The sequence below is a fragment of the Sander lucioperca genome, chromosome 2 (genome assembly GCF_008315115.2).
Source record: "Sander lucioperca isolate FBNREF2018 chromosome 2, SLUC_FBN_1.2, whole genome shotgun sequence".
NCBI classification, from domain to species: Eukaryota; Metazoa; Chordata; class Actinopteri; order Perciformes; family Percidae; genus Sander; species Sander lucioperca.
In genome coordinates this window covers 36,581,138-36,603,665 of record NC_050174.1, presented here as the reverse complement: position 1 = coordinate 36,603,665, position 22,528 = coordinate 36,581,138, and the positions used below count along the sequence as shown (strand labels likewise).

The 22,528-nt window shown below is 41.3% G+C and overlaps 1 protein-coding gene and 1 long non-coding RNA gene across 2 annotated transcripts in view; one reads left to right on the top strand and one right to left on the bottom strand.

The window, feature by feature from the left end:
* The window catches only part of LOC116054422 (GDNF family receptor alpha-2), a 76,345-nt gene extending 71,857 nt beyond the window's left edge, over positions 1 to 4,488 (top strand). Inside the window, exon 8 of the mRNA XM_031305976.2 lies at positions 3,217 to 4,488. Within this exon, the coding sequence (XP_031161836.1) occupies positions 3,217 to 3,354 (138 nt within the window). The 3' untranslated portion in view covers positions 3,355 to 4,488. The remainder of the gene's footprint in view (positions 1 to 3,216) is intronic.
* Positions 4,489 to 10,883: 6,395 nt separating this feature from the next.
* Positions 10,884 to 22,163, bottom strand: LOC116054236. The gene is made up of 3 exons (XR_004106031.2): positions 22,154 to 22,163; positions 16,184 to 16,188; positions 10,884 to 11,065 (listed from the first exon to the last, which is right to left on the bottom strand). It is a non-coding gene; the product is annotated as an uncharacterized LOC116054236 (long non-coding RNA).
* Between the last annotated feature and the right edge of the window lie 365 nt (positions 22,164 to 22,528).

Sequence of the window (22,528 nt, the reverse complement as noted above, 5' to 3'; positions counted from 1 at the left end):
TATAAAATGAAGTTGCATAATAAACTGGGCCTACAATAAAGTGTAGGGCGGCCTAAAACCTTTATACATACATTTTTAGTGCAAACTAAGCTATTAAAAGAAATAACTGTCGGCATGATTTTATGAATCATGTTTTAATGTTACACATACATGTGGCAAAGTGAATCCTTATTAACTGTATCTGTGGATGGCTACATGAGTGACTATACCTTCCCTTTAGGCCAGTAAGTCTATCATCAGTGGGGATTAATAGTCTAATAATATGTTGCATTCATGTTAAGACATTTTCATTTTTGAAAGTTTTGAAGTAGATGATCACTTTGAGGAGGGAATACATTTTGTGATACATTTTGAATTATAAAAATAATTCAGCAGAGGGAGGGATATATAGACCAGAAAGGGGGACATTCGAACATTTTTGAACGACACCAAGCCCTAGTAACAGATTGCATCAGGTTTGTGATGGATGGATAAACGACCATGACATTAAGGGATAACCTTTTATATAAAGCAGAGTTAGAGAAGAGTGAGCATCGGAGAATCTGCGGTCCGTGACTAACAGCCTGTTCATGTCAGTCATACTGCTCATTTAGTGTATGGAGTATTTTCAGCTAACTTGGATGCATAATTACTCAAAGTGTTACTACCAGTGGTTGTGGGCTTTATCCCATGCTCAGTGAGTAAACATGTGGGCTAAAGCTCTGTCCTCTGAGCATTGTAAGTCAGAGGGGTAGCCATCACAAGTCCTGCTTTGTTTATATGGAGAACAACAATATTTCCCCCCCATATACTGAGATGTTTCTGTTGAGTTTGATGAGGAAAATTGTAAACCCACAATCATTTCTTTCTTATATTCCCAAGGTCGGTGTCTCACAGATTTTGTGTGTCTTTTGTAACATTGATTTGAATTTTAATGTCCTCGCTTAACAGATTCTTGAACAAGGAATTGTTTAAGTACAACTGTTCATTCTTACTGCGTTTCAAGTTAAATCCTACATTTTTCGCTGTCGGGTGAAAACTTTGTATGTCCAAAACAGTTTTTCAGGAAATGAAAACAATTTGAAAACATTTGATTGAGCTATTTACCTCAGACGAAATTACCTCGTCACTGTTTAAATAACGGTTAAACACACAAACAGACGTAAAGGGTGACCAACAGCACTTATTTATGATAAAAAAATATATATAGAGAGGTTTCTGCCCGACAGCGACGAAATGTACTACAAACCAACCTCTGTATGTGTGACCCTCTCCACCCTGGGAAGCTGGTGTTCTCAGTGTTCCCACACTGTCACTGCCATGTGTTGTTTTTCAGCTCAATCCAATGGAATTGATTGTGGACACAAACTACTTGCCACAGGGTTACTCGATTACTTGCCTCGGGAGATGCAGCCCTATTGCACTGTAAATTTGACAATGTGCTGATCGATAATGAAAACACTCTCTGTTACATGCGTATTAACCGCCATGTGGGATATTTTCTTATCAACTGTTTAAATAAATACTCGTGACTGTTTTGCATTATCTCTCTCTCTCTGTGCGCATGTGTTAAAGCATCAGGAAATGAGTTCATGTTTTGACATTGTCCGTATTCCGTCACGGTGAATGCATTTGTATTCATATGTTTGTGCATTTTGTGTGTGTGTGTGTGTGTGTGTGTGTGTGTGTGTGTGTGTGTGTGTGTGTGTGTGTGTGTGTGTGTGTGTGTGTGTGTGTGTGTGTGTGTGTGTGTGTGTGTGTGTGTGCCTCCTCACAAGCCTGAGTGTATGTGTGGATATTGGCTGCAGCCGGAGATCTGGACTCATGTCAACAGGCTGCTGCCACACATCACTGCCCTTGCTAATTAATTGGCTTTTAGTCGCGGATGTGTTTGGTGCATTGTCAAGCTACCCAAAGCTTTTTTCCCCCCTTTTTTTTTGGCAACTGTCATTTAACCATTTCTTTGTAGAGCGTGAATGCAAAAGCCCAGGTACTGTGATAACTGCAGCTATTTTGGATGCCCCTCCTTTCCCTACCTCACTCTCCCTTCTTCCTTCTTTCCCTTAACAGGAAAAAAAATATGCCTGTCCTGTTAATATAATCCAACACAATTTTCTTGTTTCATTTTTTTTTTTTCTTCATTTTCTAGTTCATATGTTGCCTTGTTATGTTGTAAGATGAGGTGCTGGTAGACGACATCAGATTAGATGTTTTTCTTGTGTACAGGGAAATGGACCAAAGTGCAATCTCTGCAAAGGTTACATTGGTGAAGATGAGTTGAGGAGGATGGAGGAGGAGGAGAAGAAGGAGGAGGAGGATATGTTTCATGTTCCTTATGATTTTTCTCTGTATTGCTGTGCTGGACTGAAAATGGTGCCTCCACAAATTGAGCGAGAGAGAGACTTTAACTTCGAGGCAAATGGTTATGCTTTGTGTTACAAGAATCCGAGAAAATGGAAAAACTATTCAAAATGCTAACAATTTTATGGGAAAGCACATAATAAGGCAATTGCAGTGTGGATATAACAGTGGAACTCTGGAGGCCATGGGGTTTAATATCTGGACTGATGTGTTCCCACTGAACAGTGTAGCAAACTGCATTTCTTTCTCTCTGTTTTGCACACGTTTATTTTCACTGCAGGGTTTTGATTGTGCACAGTCAAATGTCATACAAATGGTCTTGCAAGTGTTTTGTCCGGCCTCTGCTTGCTGTAATTTATGCCTGATTGGGAGAACTCCACAGCTGCTGCTGGCTTCTGTAATGTAGTGTTTGGCTTCGTAGCATGTTTTTCTTGTGAATAAAGTCTGTAGTGATGGCTTTAAAAACGTGTTACAGCTTAAAACAGACTTGCAGGCACAACCTAAAAGAGTTTAAGAAAAAAGAAAGAAAGTCCTCACAAGAAGCTTTCCTTTGTTGTCGACTTGTTTCAGAGTCGGGGAGTATACTAAGCAGCAGGGCCTTGAAATATACTTCACATATCAAAACATTTGTTGGATCAAACTCTTAATGTCCGTGCCATGGATCCATGTAATGTCTGCCTCTTACTCTGACTTTCTGACTCTTTGTTTTCCCTTGTTCCCCTCAGCTCTCTGACCCTGTCCTGTCTCACCCCCCGTCTGTCTCCCTCTGCTCCTCTCTCCTCATCAAATGCCAGAACAAGGAAGCAGCACGAGTGTCTGAGTCATGTCTAACCTTTACACGTCTCTCTCCCTCTGTGTGTCCCTCTATCTGCCCAGTATCCTGAACCAAGAGACGGTGGCCTGCACAAAACCCAGGGCTTGCCAGAGGATCACTCTGCCTGTCTGTGTGCCAACGTCTGGGTTCTGCTTCCCGGCCTGGCTTTGGCTCTGGTCCTGGCCCAGCATGCCTTATAGAAGCGCCAGGAAGAGAAAAAAGAGGTCATCCACCCACAAGCTGATCCCAAAAGCAGAAGGTGTTGTTTCTGAGACTGATATTAAGAAAAGGATGCATCTCCAGGCAGTTGACATAGATGGCATTTAGAGTAAAAAAAGGGGAAAAAAAAGAGTTGGAAAATATTGAAATTTTACAATTGTGAATGTGTTGTTCATTTGATGTATTGCTAGGGCAGAACATGACTGTGATGAAGGACGTCGCTTTACAAAGGACCCTTGGTAGGAGAGGCCACGAAGGACTGGGACTCCTCCCTCAGACTGTGACACAAAATCCCTGAAAGACTGAAGCTGATTATTTCAAAGACTTCTGCACTTTTCTCGCCAAAGGAGGGAGAGAGGGAATGAACAACATAATTAAAAGAAGACAGGATTGACAGAAAAGAAATTGTTGCGGAGGGAAAAGGAATGAGCAAGAAGTAAATGGGGTAGAGTGTGAGAGCGAAAGGAGAATGAGAGAGAGAGAGAGAGAGAGAGAGAGAGAGAGAGAGAGAAAGAGAGAGAGAGAGACATATTTCTGCTATGAGTCACACTTTTTTTGTCTTGAATTGGTTTTCGACTTAATCTTCTCTTGGATGAACAGACCACAAATGAATGGGCGGAGACGGGGGGATGATTACATTCTGTCTCTTCAACACTAGTGTAAACTCTAAACTGTAAAGCCTACTCAGTGTTCTAAGTGTTGGTATAGTATCCGTGACCATAATCAATCTACCGTAACAGCTCTTTCATTTGGGTGCTACAGTACAGTAATTTTTCAGCAGGCGGCGAAAAAGATCTAAAAATGGCGACATAACCCGTTAACGGTCCTTTGGTCATTTGAGATGTTGTTGTTAATGACTGTGGGTGTGCGCCATACGTCCACCTGCACATGTGTATATTTCTGTCTCTATGTATATAAACAACACTTTTCTTTCATTCAACCAAATGATATCTACGGTACCTTGAATGGACATTACTGTATGCTGCAATGGCTCTGTATCGGTACTAATGGAAGGCCTTCATTATCTGCGTTTATATCTGTCTATTAAGGTTTAATCACAAAGAATGTATACAGGGATGCAATTAAACAAGCTCAAACTGCTTGGAAAGCCCTAACCTGTGTTCACTGAGTTTGTGTGGGCAATTATTATGATGTGTGTGTGTCTATGTTTCCATACAGAAGAAAAAGTAGCTTATAAGAAGCAGTGTGGGGGTTCGTTCTGCCCCTTCAGAGAGCCGAGGTTATGATGCATAGTGTAATTACCTGCAGGGTTTTAAGAGAGTCAGTGCAGCCACCAGTTGTTTTTTTTTTTAAGAGCTTGTGACCCTTTTAACTTTATTGTTCTTCATTTCATAGAATATTTAAAGGTCCAACATATTGGGTATTCAAAAAATACTATATCTAGTATATAGTATCTACAATATATCTATTGACTGAAAAAATGTCCTTTAGGAGGTCAATTTTTATATGAAGCTGCCTTCAAAACAATGTAGTTTGGAAAATGCAGTGTCAACTTAAATGAATAATTTGACATTTTGGGGAAAAAAAAGCTTATTCACTTTCTTTCCAAAAGTTAGATGGGGAGATCACTACCCTTCACATATCTGTACGCTGAATATGAATCTACCGCCAGCAGCTGGTTAGCTTAGCTTAGCTTAGCTTAGCATAAATACTGGAAACAGGGAAACAGCTAGCATGGCTATTTCCAAAGATCTGCCCAGCTGCACCTCTTAAGCTCACTAAATGACAAGCAAATATCTTGATTGTTTTGTGAAAATGACACGTTGTGATTTTAGGGGGTTATATGTGCCGGAATATTTACCTTTGGACTAGTCTCGCGTTGCCAGACCTTCCTCCACAGCGCTGCGGAGGAGGGTCTGGCTAAGGCACACAACATTCCAGGATGGGAGAAAAACGTGCTCTGGTTTATTGGCATTTCATTAAACCAATCACAATCGTCTTGGGCGGCGCTAAGCCCCGGAAACAATGACGGTGCCTCTGCAAAATAGCCTCCGGAATGAACTTGTTTTGGTGGAACGTGTACGTTCCAAGGTTGTTTTAGTCGTGCAACAGGAAACTCAGATTGGACAGATAGTCTAGCTAGCTGTCTGGATTTACCCTGCAGAGATCTGAGGAGCAGTTAACCATAGTCCTCAGAAATCCACCAGAGTTTAGAATGCCAACGCAGAGAAAGCGGAAGGTACCGGACATCCGGCCAAAATGGAAGACACCACTTCAACAATCCCGGAAGTGGAATGTCGTGGATATAGACTTGCTTTGGACAGAGCACCTTTGTGCTAAGCTAACTGGCTGCCGGCTTCATATTAAGTGCAGAAACATTAAAGTGCTATCAATCTTCTGCAGCAGTTTTATACTAACTTTGGACAAAAAATTGTTATTATTTTTTTTTTATAATTTTTTAAAGGATCAGTTCAGATTTCTGTAATCATTCATCCTGTCCACACGTGATGTGATCCCATCCTAGAGAGGACAGTCCTTGCATCACTAGGACTGTGGATTTTGTCCCCTATGTCATGCTAGTAAGATAACTTATATTTATCTTTTAATTTAAAAATGAATAAAATTTAAAAATGCAACATACCACACACTATACCCATTTGAAAAGGGATAGGAAGAAGCCTAGGCTTGTCAAGTCCTACCCCAGGTCTTCACCAAAGACAAGTGCACAATCCAATAAGATAAACTAAACAGACAATTTTAAATAATACATAAATACTCCTCCAATTTATTTACCTATTATGGCCACTGTCGACAGAGTTCAATACTTTTATCAATGTACATATGGAAATGTGAGTGTCGTATTAAAAATGTTAACCTATCCCTTCAAAAAACCTAAACTTCTGACTGAATCATTTGTAGCAAGATGTATTTTTGTATGTTTGTACATACATAATTTTGTCTTTGCAGTGAATGAGTGTTGACTGTTCCCGACGTACAATCACTATTTCCACCAAAATGTTTATGTCTTCAGGCGGCACATCAAGTATAGTGTTGTGCCACGTAAGTGCATGGTACTGAACCAAACGGCTTTATGTCAGCAGCTGATGAAGAAAAAAGGTTTACAATCTGTCACGGGAGCAGATGTAAAATCAAACTCGGCTCAATATGTTATTGTTAACTGTAGTTGCACCGTATACAGCGTGGTCAGGTCTGGCAGAAATTACAGTGATTTCTTAAACTGGTGTGTTTACTGCTCTGGGCTTCTGAGAATACAACATGTCAAACACTTGAATATGTATAATTTGTCACCATGAGCTCCACATTCAGCACACTTGAACAGTGACACCGTGTTTGATGTTTTGGCTCGGTCTTGTTATCATTTTGGATGTCAAAAGATATGGTGATTCTATGAGTTGCAAAGTACAAACAGTTCCATTTTAGGGATTTTTAACCAGTCTCATCACAACAAATAATCACGCATTTGTAACAGTAAACATTTCAAACTACTAAAATGTTTTAAAAGATAAAGTGATACACAATACATGAGTTATTTATGCTTTCAGACAGAAGCAGGAAGCATCTCTTCTTTTTTTTATCAAATATTGTTCCTGACAATGCTGCAGGGTCCTTTTGAATCCTAATGTACAACTGTAAAAGCTTACAAGCTGCTCTTAATTAAGGTAGAGAATACATGGTTTACAGATATCGTCTTCTAAGTAAGCGTTTTCAACGCAGTTCAATTTAAACTAATCTATCTGATCATCTATCTAAAACATACAGTATCTGCCACATCAACAGTAAAAGTCAGGCACAGTGTTTGAGAATAAAAAAGCAAGGGATTCTTATCCTTCATCAACATTCAACAATTTTAGAGGGAAACATCCATCAAAGATGAAGCAGAGTTGCCAATTACCTTGCCTCAGTGGTCTATAATGCAATATAGCCATAATATAGTGCAGACCCCATCACAGACTCTTTTCTCCAACACAGACGCAGGTCCTCTTTATAGCAGGAAGACATTATTTTTTACATGCTTACATTTCATACATCTCATATTAAGTTACAAATATAGTATATTTTGGCAAAATGTGTGTGAGTCCAGGTAGACATTTACCTGCAGTCAATTACACCTCTATGTATTTTGCATTTTGCCTGTATAATGTCTACAGCAGGATTATATTACTGGGAGAAAGGTAAAATGCAGACAGACTGCAGCATTTGTACCTGGATGATAACAAGGATCTGGTAATGTTTGTGGGTTGTGTACTGTGAGAAGTCACTGACTAACACTTCATGTTCAATCCTTTTGACAACATAAAATGTTTTTTTTGGCTTTCACTCGATGTGTGGAACCAAATAGAGTTCTTCATGCCTCCGCAGCGTGCCATAAATGTAAATCACAGCGTTTGCCTGTTAGCAGTATATTATGTTCCATAAATGCAACATGAAAGTGAACTTCTGCCCTGCTGCTGTGTATATTTTACAATCTGCTCTATCAGAGAATTTACAGCTTTACAGCTGGGCTTCCTGTTTACGCAGCTGTCACCAGAACAATGCTTTCTATACCTCCCTACCTATTAATCAAACTTTGATTTGGTCAGTTTGTTGCTTACTTTTCAGAAAAAAATGATGACTCACTGTGAGTGATTATATAGTCTGCTTCCTGTAAAAAGCCAATCAAAACTGGCAGATAAATTAGGGGTTTTGACATGTAGAAAATGCAAATAAACTGATCAAAATTCAAACCTCCCCTCTCTACATTTCCCCCTCCTTGGAGTGGGTCGGCGTTGGGGGGTGAAAAAGGCAGCAGATCAGCAGTTTCTACACAGCTTAAGAGAATGTATATGCAGGACTACACAACACACAAACTACAATTTAGAAATGTATCAGAGTTGGGGTTTTCTGGCAGATATTACCGGTGCGGGAGTGCAGCAATGGGACAGCTTGAAAAGAGGCAGAATAAAGTGCTTTTATAGAGGACAAAAGTGAATGATGCAGCTGGGTTTGCATGTTAGATGGTAAGCCTATGATACGGTTATCTGTCTGCATGATCATAATTTAAGCTACTGAGACAGAAATGTGCGACTAGCGTCTATACAACAAAGTGCTCAGCTGCACAACTTTAAAGAGCAAACCCCCCCCTCCAAAAAGGAGGTAGTTTCTATGGAAGTCTATGAGGAAATAGTCTCACATTGCCAGACCTTCCTTCACAGCGCTGTGGAGGAGGGTCAGGCTAGTCCACACAACATTCCAGGATGGGAGAAAAACGTGCTCTGGTTTATTGGCATTTCTTTAAACCAATCACAACGATATGCACCGGACAGAGCCCCGGTACTGCTGTCGTGCAACAGAAAACTCAGATTGGACAGATAGTCTAACTAGCTGTCTGGATTTACCCTGCAGACAGGGCTGGACTGGCCATCTGGCATACCGGGCATTTTCCCGGTGGGCCGACGCCCTGAGACACGAGCTGTAATAGTTATGCTTATGCTGGAAGTTTAGCATCCATGTTAAAATTGACAAACGACCACCAAAGCGCAAGGGAGGCGCAGAGAAATTACGGGAGAAAAAGATTAAGAATCTACAGGCGGATTCCTCAAAATGTGCCAACATTTCGGACATGTTTGGGGCTGTAGTAGCTGCTTCAACATCAGCATTACCTGAAGTAGAGAAGGAGGAGAGGTGGCTGGCTATACAGAGAAGCAGAAACATCATGACAGGGAAGAAGCCGAGGAGGAGAGTGACCATGACAGGGCCACGGGAGCGAGTGAGGAAAAGATGGAAGAGAGAGTAGATGACGATGTGGTAAGGAGTAGGCATATTAACAGGGACTCTCAGGAAGGGAGGGAGGCTGTGTGTGTGTGTGTGTGTGTGTGTGTGTGTGTGTGTGTGTGTGTGTGTGTGTGTGCGCGCGCGTGCGCGCGTTATGTGCCCCTCACGTCATAACGACAACAAGCAGTTAAAGTTAGTGGCTGTCAGGTAACCTAACCATAGGCGCCGATACCGTGGGTGCTCCGGGGATCGAGCACCCACGGAGAATACCGAGCACCCAGACTGCCAGTAGGCTACATACATTTTAAAAATAAACATTGCAGTTGGTGCTAAGTGGAGCGTCTGTCATAGTGTGATTGGTTATGTCGCTGTCAGTCCCCTTCTCCATATCCTATCCATCAATCACAGCATCTCTCGGATGAAAACACCTCTTTAGTGACCCCGCTCCATCCCCCCAGTGCGTGCGTGTGTGAGGGTTCGATAGCATAGTGGCGGTCCGCCACGGTAAAATTTCCAGCGCCGCAGTATCAGAAATAGGGCAGACGCACAACAGGGTTTCCGCTATGTACACCGCGCACCACCGCTCCTTCAGCTGTTTATGAAAAGTCATAAAGTCGTAGCGCCGTCTGCTCTACTGAACTCAAGCGAACTGTCATCCGCTCTCTCTCCCCCTAGGGTGAGCAGACCAACTGGAACAGTGACAGGACGTCATCACTCGCGAAGTTATGGCAACCAAATAAACAACAGGGCGAGTACTACTTCACTCAATAAGTGATAAACAGCGACAAAGGCCGCGACATGAAATCCGCACTCACGCCCGTGAAATATGACAGCTACAGTTTATTGGAAAATAGCATTGTGGACACTGAAGTTGATGAATTTAGTGTTTATCAGACCCCAGATGAGACAAGAAGCTAACGTTAGCCACGCTGCTGTGACGGTCCCTCTGCCTCTGACTCGCCGCTGCAGGAGACTGTGTGTATTCCTCCGACACGCTGTAGTAACGTTACTGATTTAAAACCGTTTTCCAGGATAGTGGGGGTGTATACCGCTCAAAACCAACATGAAAAACGTAGCTAGTAATGTTCACTCAGTGTTTTGTTTTGTTGTTAAACTGTGTGTAAAATGAGCGGTGACGTTAAATCACCCTATGGTACCGTCTATTTTCTGGATGGTTTCAAGGTAACGGTCGGTAGCTTACATTAGCAGATAAGCCCATACTCCGTCCAACACCCCCCTCCCCCCCTCCCCTCTACCGCTGAAAAAAATTCTAGAGGAAACACTGGAAATGCAAACATTTTTGGACTACTTTTTTTTTAAACGGCGTGCGCCCATGAGCACCCACGGAGGAAAACATAAATTGGCGCCTATGAACCTAACTGCTTAAGCTTACATTGAAAATTATAAGGGTTGGCCTGTTGGGTGGCTAAAAAGTCTGTGTGATCTATAAAATATGTGTTGATACAAGCATCAGTGTTCCTTGAATTTCTTAATTAGCTTATCTTGTATTGGTGCTCTTTTCCAGGGCATATACTACTCTCAGCTTCATTGTAGCTTTTGGGAAGGGTTATGGTTATTGTATTTAGCAGACACTTTTTACGATAGTTAAAATTAACAGTAAACTGTTTTTAAAGTTGCTAAGCCAATATTAAGCAAAATATTAATAATACCAATTATGACAATACAATATCAAATATCAATAATAAAAAATAATAAAAATACCATAAATAGACTCTAAGAATTAATTAATTATTTAAGGGTATACAGATAAGTCTTTGGACCCCTTTTGAAGGATCCAAAATGATCACATGAACGCAAAACACTAGGCAACTCATATCATAGAATGCACGCATATTTTAAGAGGACTGTCTGCAGGGAATGTGTGACCAATCATGGTGGGTGTGGGCCGCCTGGGCCAAAAATGCCAGGGCCAATTTTTTTGTCCCAGTCCAGCCCTGCCTGCAGAGATCTGAGGAGCAGTTAACCATTGTCCTCATAAATCCACCGGAAAAAATTCCAACACAAAGAAAGCGGAAGGTGACGGACATCCGGCCGTAAAGAGTAACATCCGACGGAATTTTGGGTGGTAACGGACCAATCCCGGAAGTGGGACGTCGTGGATATAGACTAATGGGGAAATTATCCTACTTCTCATTTGATTTATTTGATTGATTTATATTATTATAACCATAAGTTCATCAACCATACGTTTATGGTCTTAATTGCTAGTTTTAAGTCTTTCTTAATACAACATGATGTTCATTTTGTCAATTATGGTCCCATTTATTTTAAAATTTACAATAAATCAGGGGATGCTTTGTAGTGTGGCTACACGCCAACCTGTCAATCAGGACAGATGCTTAGCAATGCTAACGATGCTAACGTTGTGGACATTAAAAATAGACCTGAACTTGTTTTGGGGTGTTGTCAATGTTTTAAACTTTGACCATCTCACTGTGTGTTTTCACTTCTTCAGTTAATTGGAACACTTTGGTCGCCTAAAAATGTCTTGTTCAGCATTCTGCCAACCAACCAACCAAGCTAGCTAGCTAGCACTACTGTTAAGGGAATGTCTGCCGATTTACAACCAGCTCTGTGTACTGCCGTACATGCAGACGAACAGCACCAGTACCCGGAGGTCCGCGTTTACCCGCCGGTAAATCTCCGCTGCATAACTAGTGTCAGAAGGGTTGAAAATCTGCAACTTTTCCTCTTTAGCATTTAGCTTAGCGCATTTGAAACCATACAAAACACTGGCTTAGATGCATCATCCTCGCCAGCTCCACTCTTTTGTCTAAATACTCACTACTCACTTCTGGCTCTAAAATTCCAAGATGGCGACCGCCCAAATGCAAACTCCTGGCTTCAAAACATCGGTCCACAAACTAACGGGAGACGTCACCGACGCTACGTCCATTATTTTTTTTACAGTCTATGGTTTAAACAGCGCTTGTCTCTGGGTGTGATTGCATGCATACACAAGGCTGTGGCATGTGGATATGATTGGGAAAGAGTGAAAAATCTTGAAACAGAAAATTTGCTAGGAGAGCGATTTTCTTTTCTTTTTTTTCGAAAGGAATCCTTGCGGAGTCCAGTTTGTTTCTTCTCTTTGCAGGCGGGTAGAAGTGGAGAAGAGGAGGAAGCAGGTAGCAGAGGGGTTTTGGGGGCACGGGAATAAGAAAGCGGCAGGTAGCTGTACATTTCACAGTTGATTAATGAGTCAGTGGGATGATGTCTCTTATCAACACTCTGCACATGGCGGCTAGAGAAGAAAGGTTTACTGGGGCTAGGAATGCTCCAATCATAGACGGCTCCCATTGCCGTCCCATCATTCCTTTCTGTGCTCACCCACCTGTTTTTGTTGGGCTCTCTTCTTCTCTTCTCCACAGCAGTCTGTAGCTGATGCAATTGAACCCTTTACCCAGTGTTAGGTAACATGCCAATGAGTTTTGCCTGAAAAATGAGTGATACATCTGCTACTGTGCAGTTCACAGTGTGTATCCGGGTCTTTGTTTGGAGATTACCACACAAACTGATGTAAACGCTTGTAATAAGTTGTTAATGTGGCTTATGTCATCATGCAAGAAAAAAGTATAGTAGGCAGCCTGCTGACAGCTGAAAAAGATCCTCCAGTAAAATATGTTGGTAATAGTTACAGATGTGCTTGAAAATATATCACTTTCACGCATGACAGAACTGGATGTTTGATATAAACTCCTGTTTATCAAGTTTGACACGCAGCCTGGATGTGATGATCCTTGATAAATATGTATGGCATGCAATAATGGTTCTCAAAACCAGTGCAATACGAGCTGAGAATGATAGTCATTTCAATGCCTGGGCAGAAAAATCCAGCCACAGCATGTATCCAAATGCACTGTGAACATAAATCGCAGGGTAAAAGAAATGAGAAAAGAAAGAGCAGCAGACAGATAAATTCAAAGCAATGGAGTGCTCATACTATTGTGTGTAGTATATATATATATATATATATGTCCTTGAGAGGTAAAATATTACTTTAATGCCAGCAAAAAATGTTTGTCACGGGCAGTAAGCCAAATTATTTTCTTGCTGCCTTCATTTGTTCCACTAAAGGAGTTAATATTTTACTATGATGTGAGAACTCTTTTCTGGTTGATTGATTTGCAATACGGTGTTAGTGGCAGTTGTAGGGAATTAAAGTGATTAGAGAAACACGGATGCAACACCAGAGAATATAGCTTTCTCTGGATGGACAGCTTCTTTGCCTTTCTTAGATGAATCAGAGAAGACAGAGATGGGAAACATAAAAAAGATGGATGTGAAAGCGGCTCTGCGTTTAAACCAAACATCAAACTGACATGGTATCGGTGAAGCCAACGGTTTCTTTACTCGGAAGTTTGCATATCTTTTAGCATATTATTTACTCTAGGATAAGGAAGATTAATACCTGACACTAAACATTAAAAAGAACATCAGGCAACGTGGGATGCTTTCTTTTGATTCACTTTGCTACTCTGACACTACAGTTGTTTTTAAGGAGAGACACTGCAGATAAATACGGAAAATATTTTAGAAAGCACCATTAAACTTCCCCAGTTGATTACTTACATTAAGAAAATTATTGTTTGTATTTGTTGTATTACTGTAATATGCAAATGAGAAATGTACAGGCGCAAATAGACAAAGTGTAGTAAAATAAACACCTGAATGTATGTTTTAGATGTTTTATTTCCACTAGTCTGAAAGAAGACACGTTATAGAAGCAAAATAGCCCAAAAACTCAAAATTGAAAAATTACGTTTTTGAGTGTCTCCCCTTAAACTACAAAACCTTGCTTATTAGAACATTAATGATGGATTTTGGAATTCCAGCACACAACTGCGCTGCACTTCAAATGAAACACTCCAAGTTGGCCAAACAAGTGGTGGCAGTTCCAGATGACAGTGAGAAATTATTGAAAAATGTGAAGTTCAATACCCTGTGTTCATGCAACCCAAGTGGTGGCTGTGCACAAATATTTCTGCCTCTCCAGTGGATTTACTGCCATGCAAGACGAATATAATAATCATTATAAATGACGCATCTGCGATGCAACCTTTTTAGTTTGTTTTTTACATTACATCAAGCCTGAAAAGCCTTTTATATTTGAAATATATTTTGGCCTAGTCGATACCTGTCCATGTCAGAGAAACACAGTATAATCACAGTCTAAAAAAAATCAGTTGGAGGTCATTCATGATATAATGACAAAAGCATGGTATAAAGAAAAGTGCCTCTTCACGTTGTGAAATCTGGATTTGAGGGTGAAATCACTGCCACACTAGCCTGGGAAAACCTTGATGAACTTCTGGCAAATTTGAGATTTGCTCTGCAAGTCTGTCTGGCCAAGAGCCCATTCAAGCCCATTTCCAATTTTTCCAAATTGAGGCACCAATCACAACCGTTGAGGCGGGCTTTACACGATGACGATAGCGCATCATGCTCGCTGGTTGAGATGTTTTTCCGTCGCTCTGCATACGTCATCTCCTTCATCGCTCTGATTGGTTTTAGGTCTATCCAATGCCAGAGGCATTTGAGCGGCGTCCGTTGGTGACGCCCCTTTGGAAATGGGCTGTGAATGAACCTTCCCCAGACCCACTCTCAGTTACAACTGAGAAGGATCTGGTGTCAACCAGGCTACTGCCACACCCAAGGCTTATGAATTCTTAAAAAAAAAAAACGTGTTTCAATGACCGAGTGTCTTGAAAGAGAAGCTGGAATTGTTCAGATATTCTAGTCTGAAAAAGCAAATATCTGATGCATTTGAAAGTGTTAAATGGTCTGAAGAATTGTAAGAGTTCTTCAGACTTTTCTATTACTTCATCTGACTGTTGAAACAAAAACTTTCAAGAAGGAAGACAACACTTCCAGACACGGCTGTCCTTTCTGTCTATTCACTGTCCAGTGAAGTTAGTTTGACCTTCCTTTTTATTTGCGCTCATGAGCTCGAGTATCTCAGATGGACTGAAATGTTATTTTCCCCGTTTTTATTTGTGAGCTTCCAAGAAATGCTTTTACAAAATGCCTCAGTTGTTAGTCAACACGGCCATAGATGGACTGGCAATCTGGCAGTTTGGCAAATGCCAGAAGGGCCGATGCACTCTTGGCGTTTCACACTAGTTTGACAAAAATAAAAGCTTGCGTCTGGTCTGCTATGTCTTCGCACTTTGTGTCTTGGGTGTTTAAGTATTTAATAATATGTTTTAAATATGCAAGCATTTCCATTCTATTCTAAGATAGTTTATTTGAAGGTTTAATGAATTGTGTGCATTATTTAATTATGAAAGCCTGTAAGTGTGCCTCATGCTGCAGAATTGCCAGGGCCGAATTTTTGTCCCAGTCCGCCCCTGAACACCTGAATGAGCCCATTATAAAAATATGTAGGAGATACTGGTTTTTAGAAGTGATAGTTGGCAAAATCTTGTATATATGTTATTGGGAAAGAGCCAAGAAGGGCTGTACTACGGTGGCCCTGAAGTGCAAATCACAACAGCAAATAGGAAAACACGACAGCAAATAGGAAAACACCTCCTTTTATGTTAACACACAGTTAATGAGAAGAACACATGCATATGGATTTTTTTTTATTTTTTATTTTTTTAAAGAAAAACAAAAGAGGCTTTATTTTTCCATTAAATTATGTTGTTCTTTTAATGAATTGTTAAACTGTCTCTGTGTTTGCAACATACGATACGATGTAACTTATGGCACGTTGTTTGACAAGTGAAAATTGTTTCAGCGAGGGAAGAGAGAAACACAGAGACAGAAAGAGAGACTGTAATTGGAAATCAAAGCAAGGGCCATATATTTCAAACATCTTTGTTGTCTGCCAAGGAGAGTGGACAAGCAGTATTGAACCAGACCACTTGAGATGTAATTCCTTGCTCCAATGAAGAAAGACTGGACATTTCTATTCATCTATTTCATTTCAAGTCCAAAAAAAAAAAAAAAGTGAAAGGTGGAAGAAAGAGAGCGGGACAGAGAGAGAATGAAAGAGAGACATCAGTGGGAACAAAGAGGCATTGGAGAGAATGCGGAATGGAGGGAGAAGAAGACTCAAGCTAGTGGAGCTGTGAAACAATCCGATATAGATTCTGCCATGGCTGTGTGACTTTGACTGCGTCATGCTCACCCCTCTGCCTCTCACATGTGGGGTGGTTATTGATGGAGCCGTCATATCCAGGCTGAACATCTGTAATGAAATTCTACTCCTCTTATTGGATTTGGCGATGGGATCTCTGGCTCTCTCTCACAGCTGTACTCTGACCTTTATTGCAGCCACAGCCATCCTGTGGAGGGAACATACTATATACACACACAGAAGGCTATACAGCACTGTGTGGAGTCCTGCGCGTAGGGATTATGTTGCTGCTCACCACTGTAGCTATTGTTTACGCTCTCTGGATTGGTCTGTCAGCACTGCATTTTTACTGTATTTATTTGCTGTTTTCCATTCTCTGATAGATAGATAGATAGATAGATAGATAGATAGATAGATAGATAGATAGATAGATAGATAGATAGATAGATAGATAGATATATAGATAGATAGATAGATAGATGGATGGATGGATGGATGGATAGATGGATAGATAGATAGATAGATAGATAGATAGATGGATAGATAGATGGATGGATAGATGGATAGATAGATGGATGGATAGATGGATAGATAGATAGATAGATAGATAGATAGATAGATGGATGGATAGATGGATGGATAGATGGATAGATGGATAGATAGATGGATGGATAGATGGATAGATAGATGGATGGATAGATGGATAGATAGATAGATAGATAGATGGGTGGATAGATGGATAGATAGATGGATGGATAGATGGATAGATAGATGGATGGATAGATGGATAGATAGATAGATAGATAGATAGATGGATGGATAGATAGATGGATGGATGGATAGATGGATAGATAGATAGATAGATAGATAGATAGATAGATAGATAGATAGATAGATAGATAGATAGATAGATAGATAGATGGGTGGATAGATGGATAGATAGATGGATGGATAGATGGATAGATAGATGGATGGATAGATGGATAGATAGATGGATGGATAGATGGATAGATAGATAGATAGATAGATGGATGGATAGATAGATGGATGGATGGATAGATGGATAGATGGATAGATAGATAGATAGATAGATAGATAGATAGATAGATAGATAGATAGATAGACTTTTATTGATCCCAAATTGGGAAATTCCAGTGCTACAGCATCAAAATATCAGACACACAGCACACATACAGAATATACAAGAAATACTAAATAGGATAGAATACAAGAACAAATATTCAAAAAATATAAATTAAAAAATACAAAGGAAAGAATGTACAAATGTATTTACAGGTTGGGAATAAAAATGTACAACTACTTAAATAGTATTTATAAAGATGTAAGTGAAACCTGTTTGTGCAAGTTGCAATTAGTGCAGTATTGTGATGTCTCATCCAACACTCAGTGATGAAGTGTTAAAAAGTGTTATTGCCCGTGGTGGGAAAGTAGAATGTTCGCAATCGAATCAGGAGTTACATTGTTTGTGCTTTCTAAAAAAAACGTATTATTCTTGCAACAGGAGAGGGCAGAAGGCAAACATAATGGACAAAAGCTCCCGAAGAAAAAAGCAGGAGTGAAAAGTTGAAGCAGAGTTGGTATCAGCAGTGGCTGCAGGCGGCGGTGGTTGTTGGGAAGAGCTCTGCAAGAAGTAGTATGGGGGGGGCGAAGGAATGTGGCTTAATAGAAATTAAGTAGAATACAATAGAATTGAACAGAATATGATATAAGAAATGGTATGAAGCAAGGAAAATGTATGAATAATGTATCAGTAACGCACTAGAATGGAATCTGAATATTACAGTGGTCCATGTAGAGCCATCATGGCCACGGGAGGAGCTTTTTTGCATCTGGATTTCCAAAGGGAGGAAAAGCAAAAAAGGCAAGAGAGCAAGGAAGAGGGACAGCACAAACAGAGCGAGGAGACAGAGTATAAAATTCACATGACAGGTCTCGTTATCTTGAATGCAAATGCCGGCTGTGTGTTTGCTGGAGTGACACATTGGTTCTTTTATTGATAAATTGAGGACCAGTATGCTATAATGCTAGCAATATACTTTGCAGAGGCCCGGGTAAAGGACCCACTCTAAAGGCATAGATGATGACAGACTGTTTAGACTGCGTCTCATTACTCTTGCACCTCCCGGCCCAGCGAGTTTACATGTTTATGACGTACACACAGCCAAAGATTCATTATTCCTGCTGCCTGTGGTGATTTAAAAATGGTATGGGTGGATTTTCTTTGGATTACAGGAGCTCTCAAAAAAACAAAAGCATTAGTTTTTCTCACTACTGGCATATTTGAATTTAGAGCATGTGACCCATCAAGGCACCTCCTGCAGAACCAAAACAGCAGCAATACACCAACGATTTCAGTCAATTTCAACCTTTTTGGAATTTGATTACATTGTAATGGTACGAAAGATCGAGATCCAGGGTACAAGCGGCCAAAATGTGTTTCCTCAGGAGGGTGGCTGGTGTCTCCCTTAGAGATAGGGTGAAAAGCTTAGTCATACGTCGAGGAACTCGGAGTAGAGCCGCTGCTCCTTTGCGTCGAAAGGAGCCAGTTGAGGTGGTTTGGGCATCTGGTAAGGATGGCCCCTGGGTGCCTCCTGAGGGAGGTGTTTCAGGCACGTCCAGCTGGGAGGAGGCCTCGGGGTAGAGACAGTACTAAGTGGGGGGGATTATATCTCCACCCTGGCCTGGTAATGCTTTGGGATCCCCCAGTCAGAGCTGGCTAATGTGGCTCGTGAAAGGGAGGTTTGGGGTCCCCTGCTGGAGCCGCTGCCCCCGCGACCCAACCCCGGATAAGCAGATGACAATGGATGAACGATGGATGGATGTAACGGCACATGTCCACTGTGGCGTTTTTTAGACAGCAGGAATCGCCTCGCTTCCCAGCAATGGGCACTTGCTTGCCACTAACAAGCGCTAGCAATTTATGCAAGAAATAAGCTATGCAGTTGCTGAATCTGTCTTCAACGGTCAGTTTAAAAAAATGTAGTGGGGTTTTAGAAAGGCGGCAAGTCTAGCTGGACGCCCCTTATTTGCAAAGAGTAGCCTGGACCTCAACTTTATGGAAATGAGGAACAGGCAAATCGACGGCCTGCTTCTTGAATGTCGCCGCGACGCTACCATAATGCATTGCCCGGCTGCTCACAAAGACAGTGAATGGGAAGCATGGAAATGGAACGTGGACACATACGATAAGTATTTCCTTAATGAGGTGGAAAGGAAGGAATTGTGAGACAGCAACCCTGACTCTACTCATTACATTGTCTACACTCCTTTGGTGATATAAATGTATCTTGTGCCAACATTTCCTGCATATTCTCCACCTAATTCCACAACTTCAACCATTTTAAACATCAGACTACATTCCTACAAGTCACTGCGAGGTGTGGAAATCCATTATGCAAATATATTCTATCCATACTTCTGAGTTGAAGGGACCGATATAGGATTGCATTCTCTCTGTGGACATGCATTCACTGCATATAACCTGATGCAAGTGTCTTCCAGACTTGTAATCATATTTATATGAACTGTACATATCCCAGCAGGAGTGATGTATGAGACCCAGTCACTGGAGAAGGATTTCGAGGGGCCAACGTCACTATAAAGCAATAAAAAATTGGCCAGCGCGAGCAGCCCAGCAGCGTGTCAACAAGGATTCAGAAAAAGAATTATTTTCATTGAAAATTCAGAAACTCATTTCTTTCCCCCTTTTATTTCTAGCTGATGAGCAAGTGTTCCCCCTCACTAAGGGTGCTGCAGGGCTGCACAACAACTTGCTACCCCTCGACCAATTAGAAAATGACTCAGCATATGAAATACAGTACACTGTAGTGCTTCATCAATTACCGTAAAACAGAATATTTCGCTGCTCCAGCAAATCTGCCGCAACTGTGGCGGCACTTTTATTTATTTCCCGGTGTTAACAGTCATATCCTAACCAACTGCAAATAATATAAATGAATTACAAATATTTGAATGTGATGCACAACCAAAAACCAGGAGGGAAACTTAAGGGTCTGGACTTGTTGGAATGAAGTGGCCGTTATTCGGGATTGCTCTTTACCACTGAGCTGACGTGTCAACATGTCAAACAGTATTGATAAAAGTGCATTATCGTAATGAATATTACATTTGTCAGTATCAGCAGCCAATACATTATACGCTCTTAATAATGATGAAGTGTTTGTACATGGTATTAATTCACTTAAAAGGGGGAAGATGGAGACAAGAGAGATTTTGACACCTTACGATTTGTCGCTAAAAACACAGTAGAGGTAAGTTCAGATCAAAAAGTGCAGACAGAGATTTATTCAGTGGAGAGAAAGTCTGAATGAAGGGGAATATCATACAAAGCTCAGTGCAAAGGTAGAGAGCAGCTCGGGGAATCTCAGTGCGATATCGCAAGTGTGTGTGTGTGTGTGTGTGTGTGTGTGTGTATATCCTCACATAAGGGCGTGTTGATGCTTGTATTTTTAAGTCTTTGCCCAGGGCCGTTGTACTACCCGGAGTCTGTGTACTTTATGTATGCATTGAGGCATAAAGAGAGTGGGGAACAGAGACAGAGGAGAGGGAATGAGAGGGAGAGGTGTGAGGGATGAATGGAGGGAAGAAGAGGAGGTGGTGTTGAATCCCACGGCGCCCCCCCCCACACTCCTATACCTGACTCCCTCCCTTCAGACGTGAGCTCCAGGTTTGTATTCTGAACGCGGGTTTTGGCTGGAGAACCACACTCCACAACCAACAAACCCCGACCCCAGAAGACCCCACAGGGCCTCCAGCAGCTGTGGACCGACGTGCTGAACAAACCCAATGTCAGGTCAAAACACCTGCTCTTACAACCAAACATCAGGCAGGGCTAAGGTAGAGTGAGGGAGAGGGAGGAAGGAAAAAAGGAGAGAAAAGGAGGGGGGAGTGCAGGGAGGGAAGGTGGACGAAGAGATGTAGACAGTGAGAAATAACGAGAGAGTTGGGGAAATGGGGGAAAAATGAAGGGGGAGTGGGGCGGTGATGTCTTACAGATCAAGTACAGATAGTGATGTGAAGGGTGAGGCCTGTATACACTGTGTGGATGTGTGTGGTGTGTGTGTATGAAGTGGAGAATTGAAGAGAGGGAGCAAAAAAGGGATAGATATAGAGAGGGGAGCAGAGATCAAGGGAAAAAAAGACGCAAAAAAGTGAGAAATCACAAACCTGAGATTTTTTGGTGCTCTCTTTCTTCCACTACAGCAGTTTCTTGCTGAATACTGACACAGCACAGACACTTACCAGGTGCTGCACTTTGTAGCTACAACTGACAAAGTTCTGAAGATGAAAATCTGTATATGCTCAACTGCAAAATGCACAAAACAGTCGGCGCATCCACATCATAGACAGTAAAATGAATGGACAAAGTGACGCCGTAGACGTCCACGGAGAACAGTGAAGTCTATTAGAAGCACTTTTCCGGTGATGGCTGAGCGTTACTGCGCAGCCTCAAACTGAGCTTGACGACATAGATGTGCCGTGGGCAACCTGTCTGAAAGTTGTAAATCTTCTGGTAGCTGTGCCAAGAGAAATCTCAATCATTCCCAATCTTGCAGAGACGGAGAGCGTAGGTATATGTAAGGAGATAACATAGGCACAGGCTAATTATTGCTACCTAAAATGCTAGTTAACATTAGTGATTACACTTAAACAGCTAATGTAAGTCGAAACTGCCTCGAGCTTCTCCTGACTATACGGTAATTTGTCTACTATGCGACAGAAAGTCACGTGGTTATGACACAATTGTTAGCCTATTTTTACAGAAACGGCTGCTATGGAGCCATAACGTGAGGTACAAGGTAATGGAGCCTTTTATACATTGTCATGTTTCTTTAGAAATAAACAATGGACAAATAAAGTCTTTTAAACGCTTCAGATGTAAAGTTATTCGCTGTCAAAGTGACGCCAAAATGAATGGGAGTCGCTAACAGGTGATGGCTTGCTAGCATCAAAATGTCTCCATAGGAGGTACACTTTGGGGATGCTCGCTTACCCCCTTGATCCACATGATACAAGCCTTCCGTGATCGCGCACCACCCCCACCCCCACCCCTCCCCCACGCAGTTGCTAGTAGCCAAGGAAGACACGGAGGATTAAAAAAACATGATGATAATTAATTAATTAGCTTTGTATCAACTCATTTGGCACTGGCTTGAATGTAACGGACGTTCATTAATATAAAAAAGTTACGCACTAAAGCTTCACTGTCAACATTTTGGAATGTACATTACGCTTAGGGTAAGTTACTAGCTATCTTCATTATCCCGAAGAGGCACTTT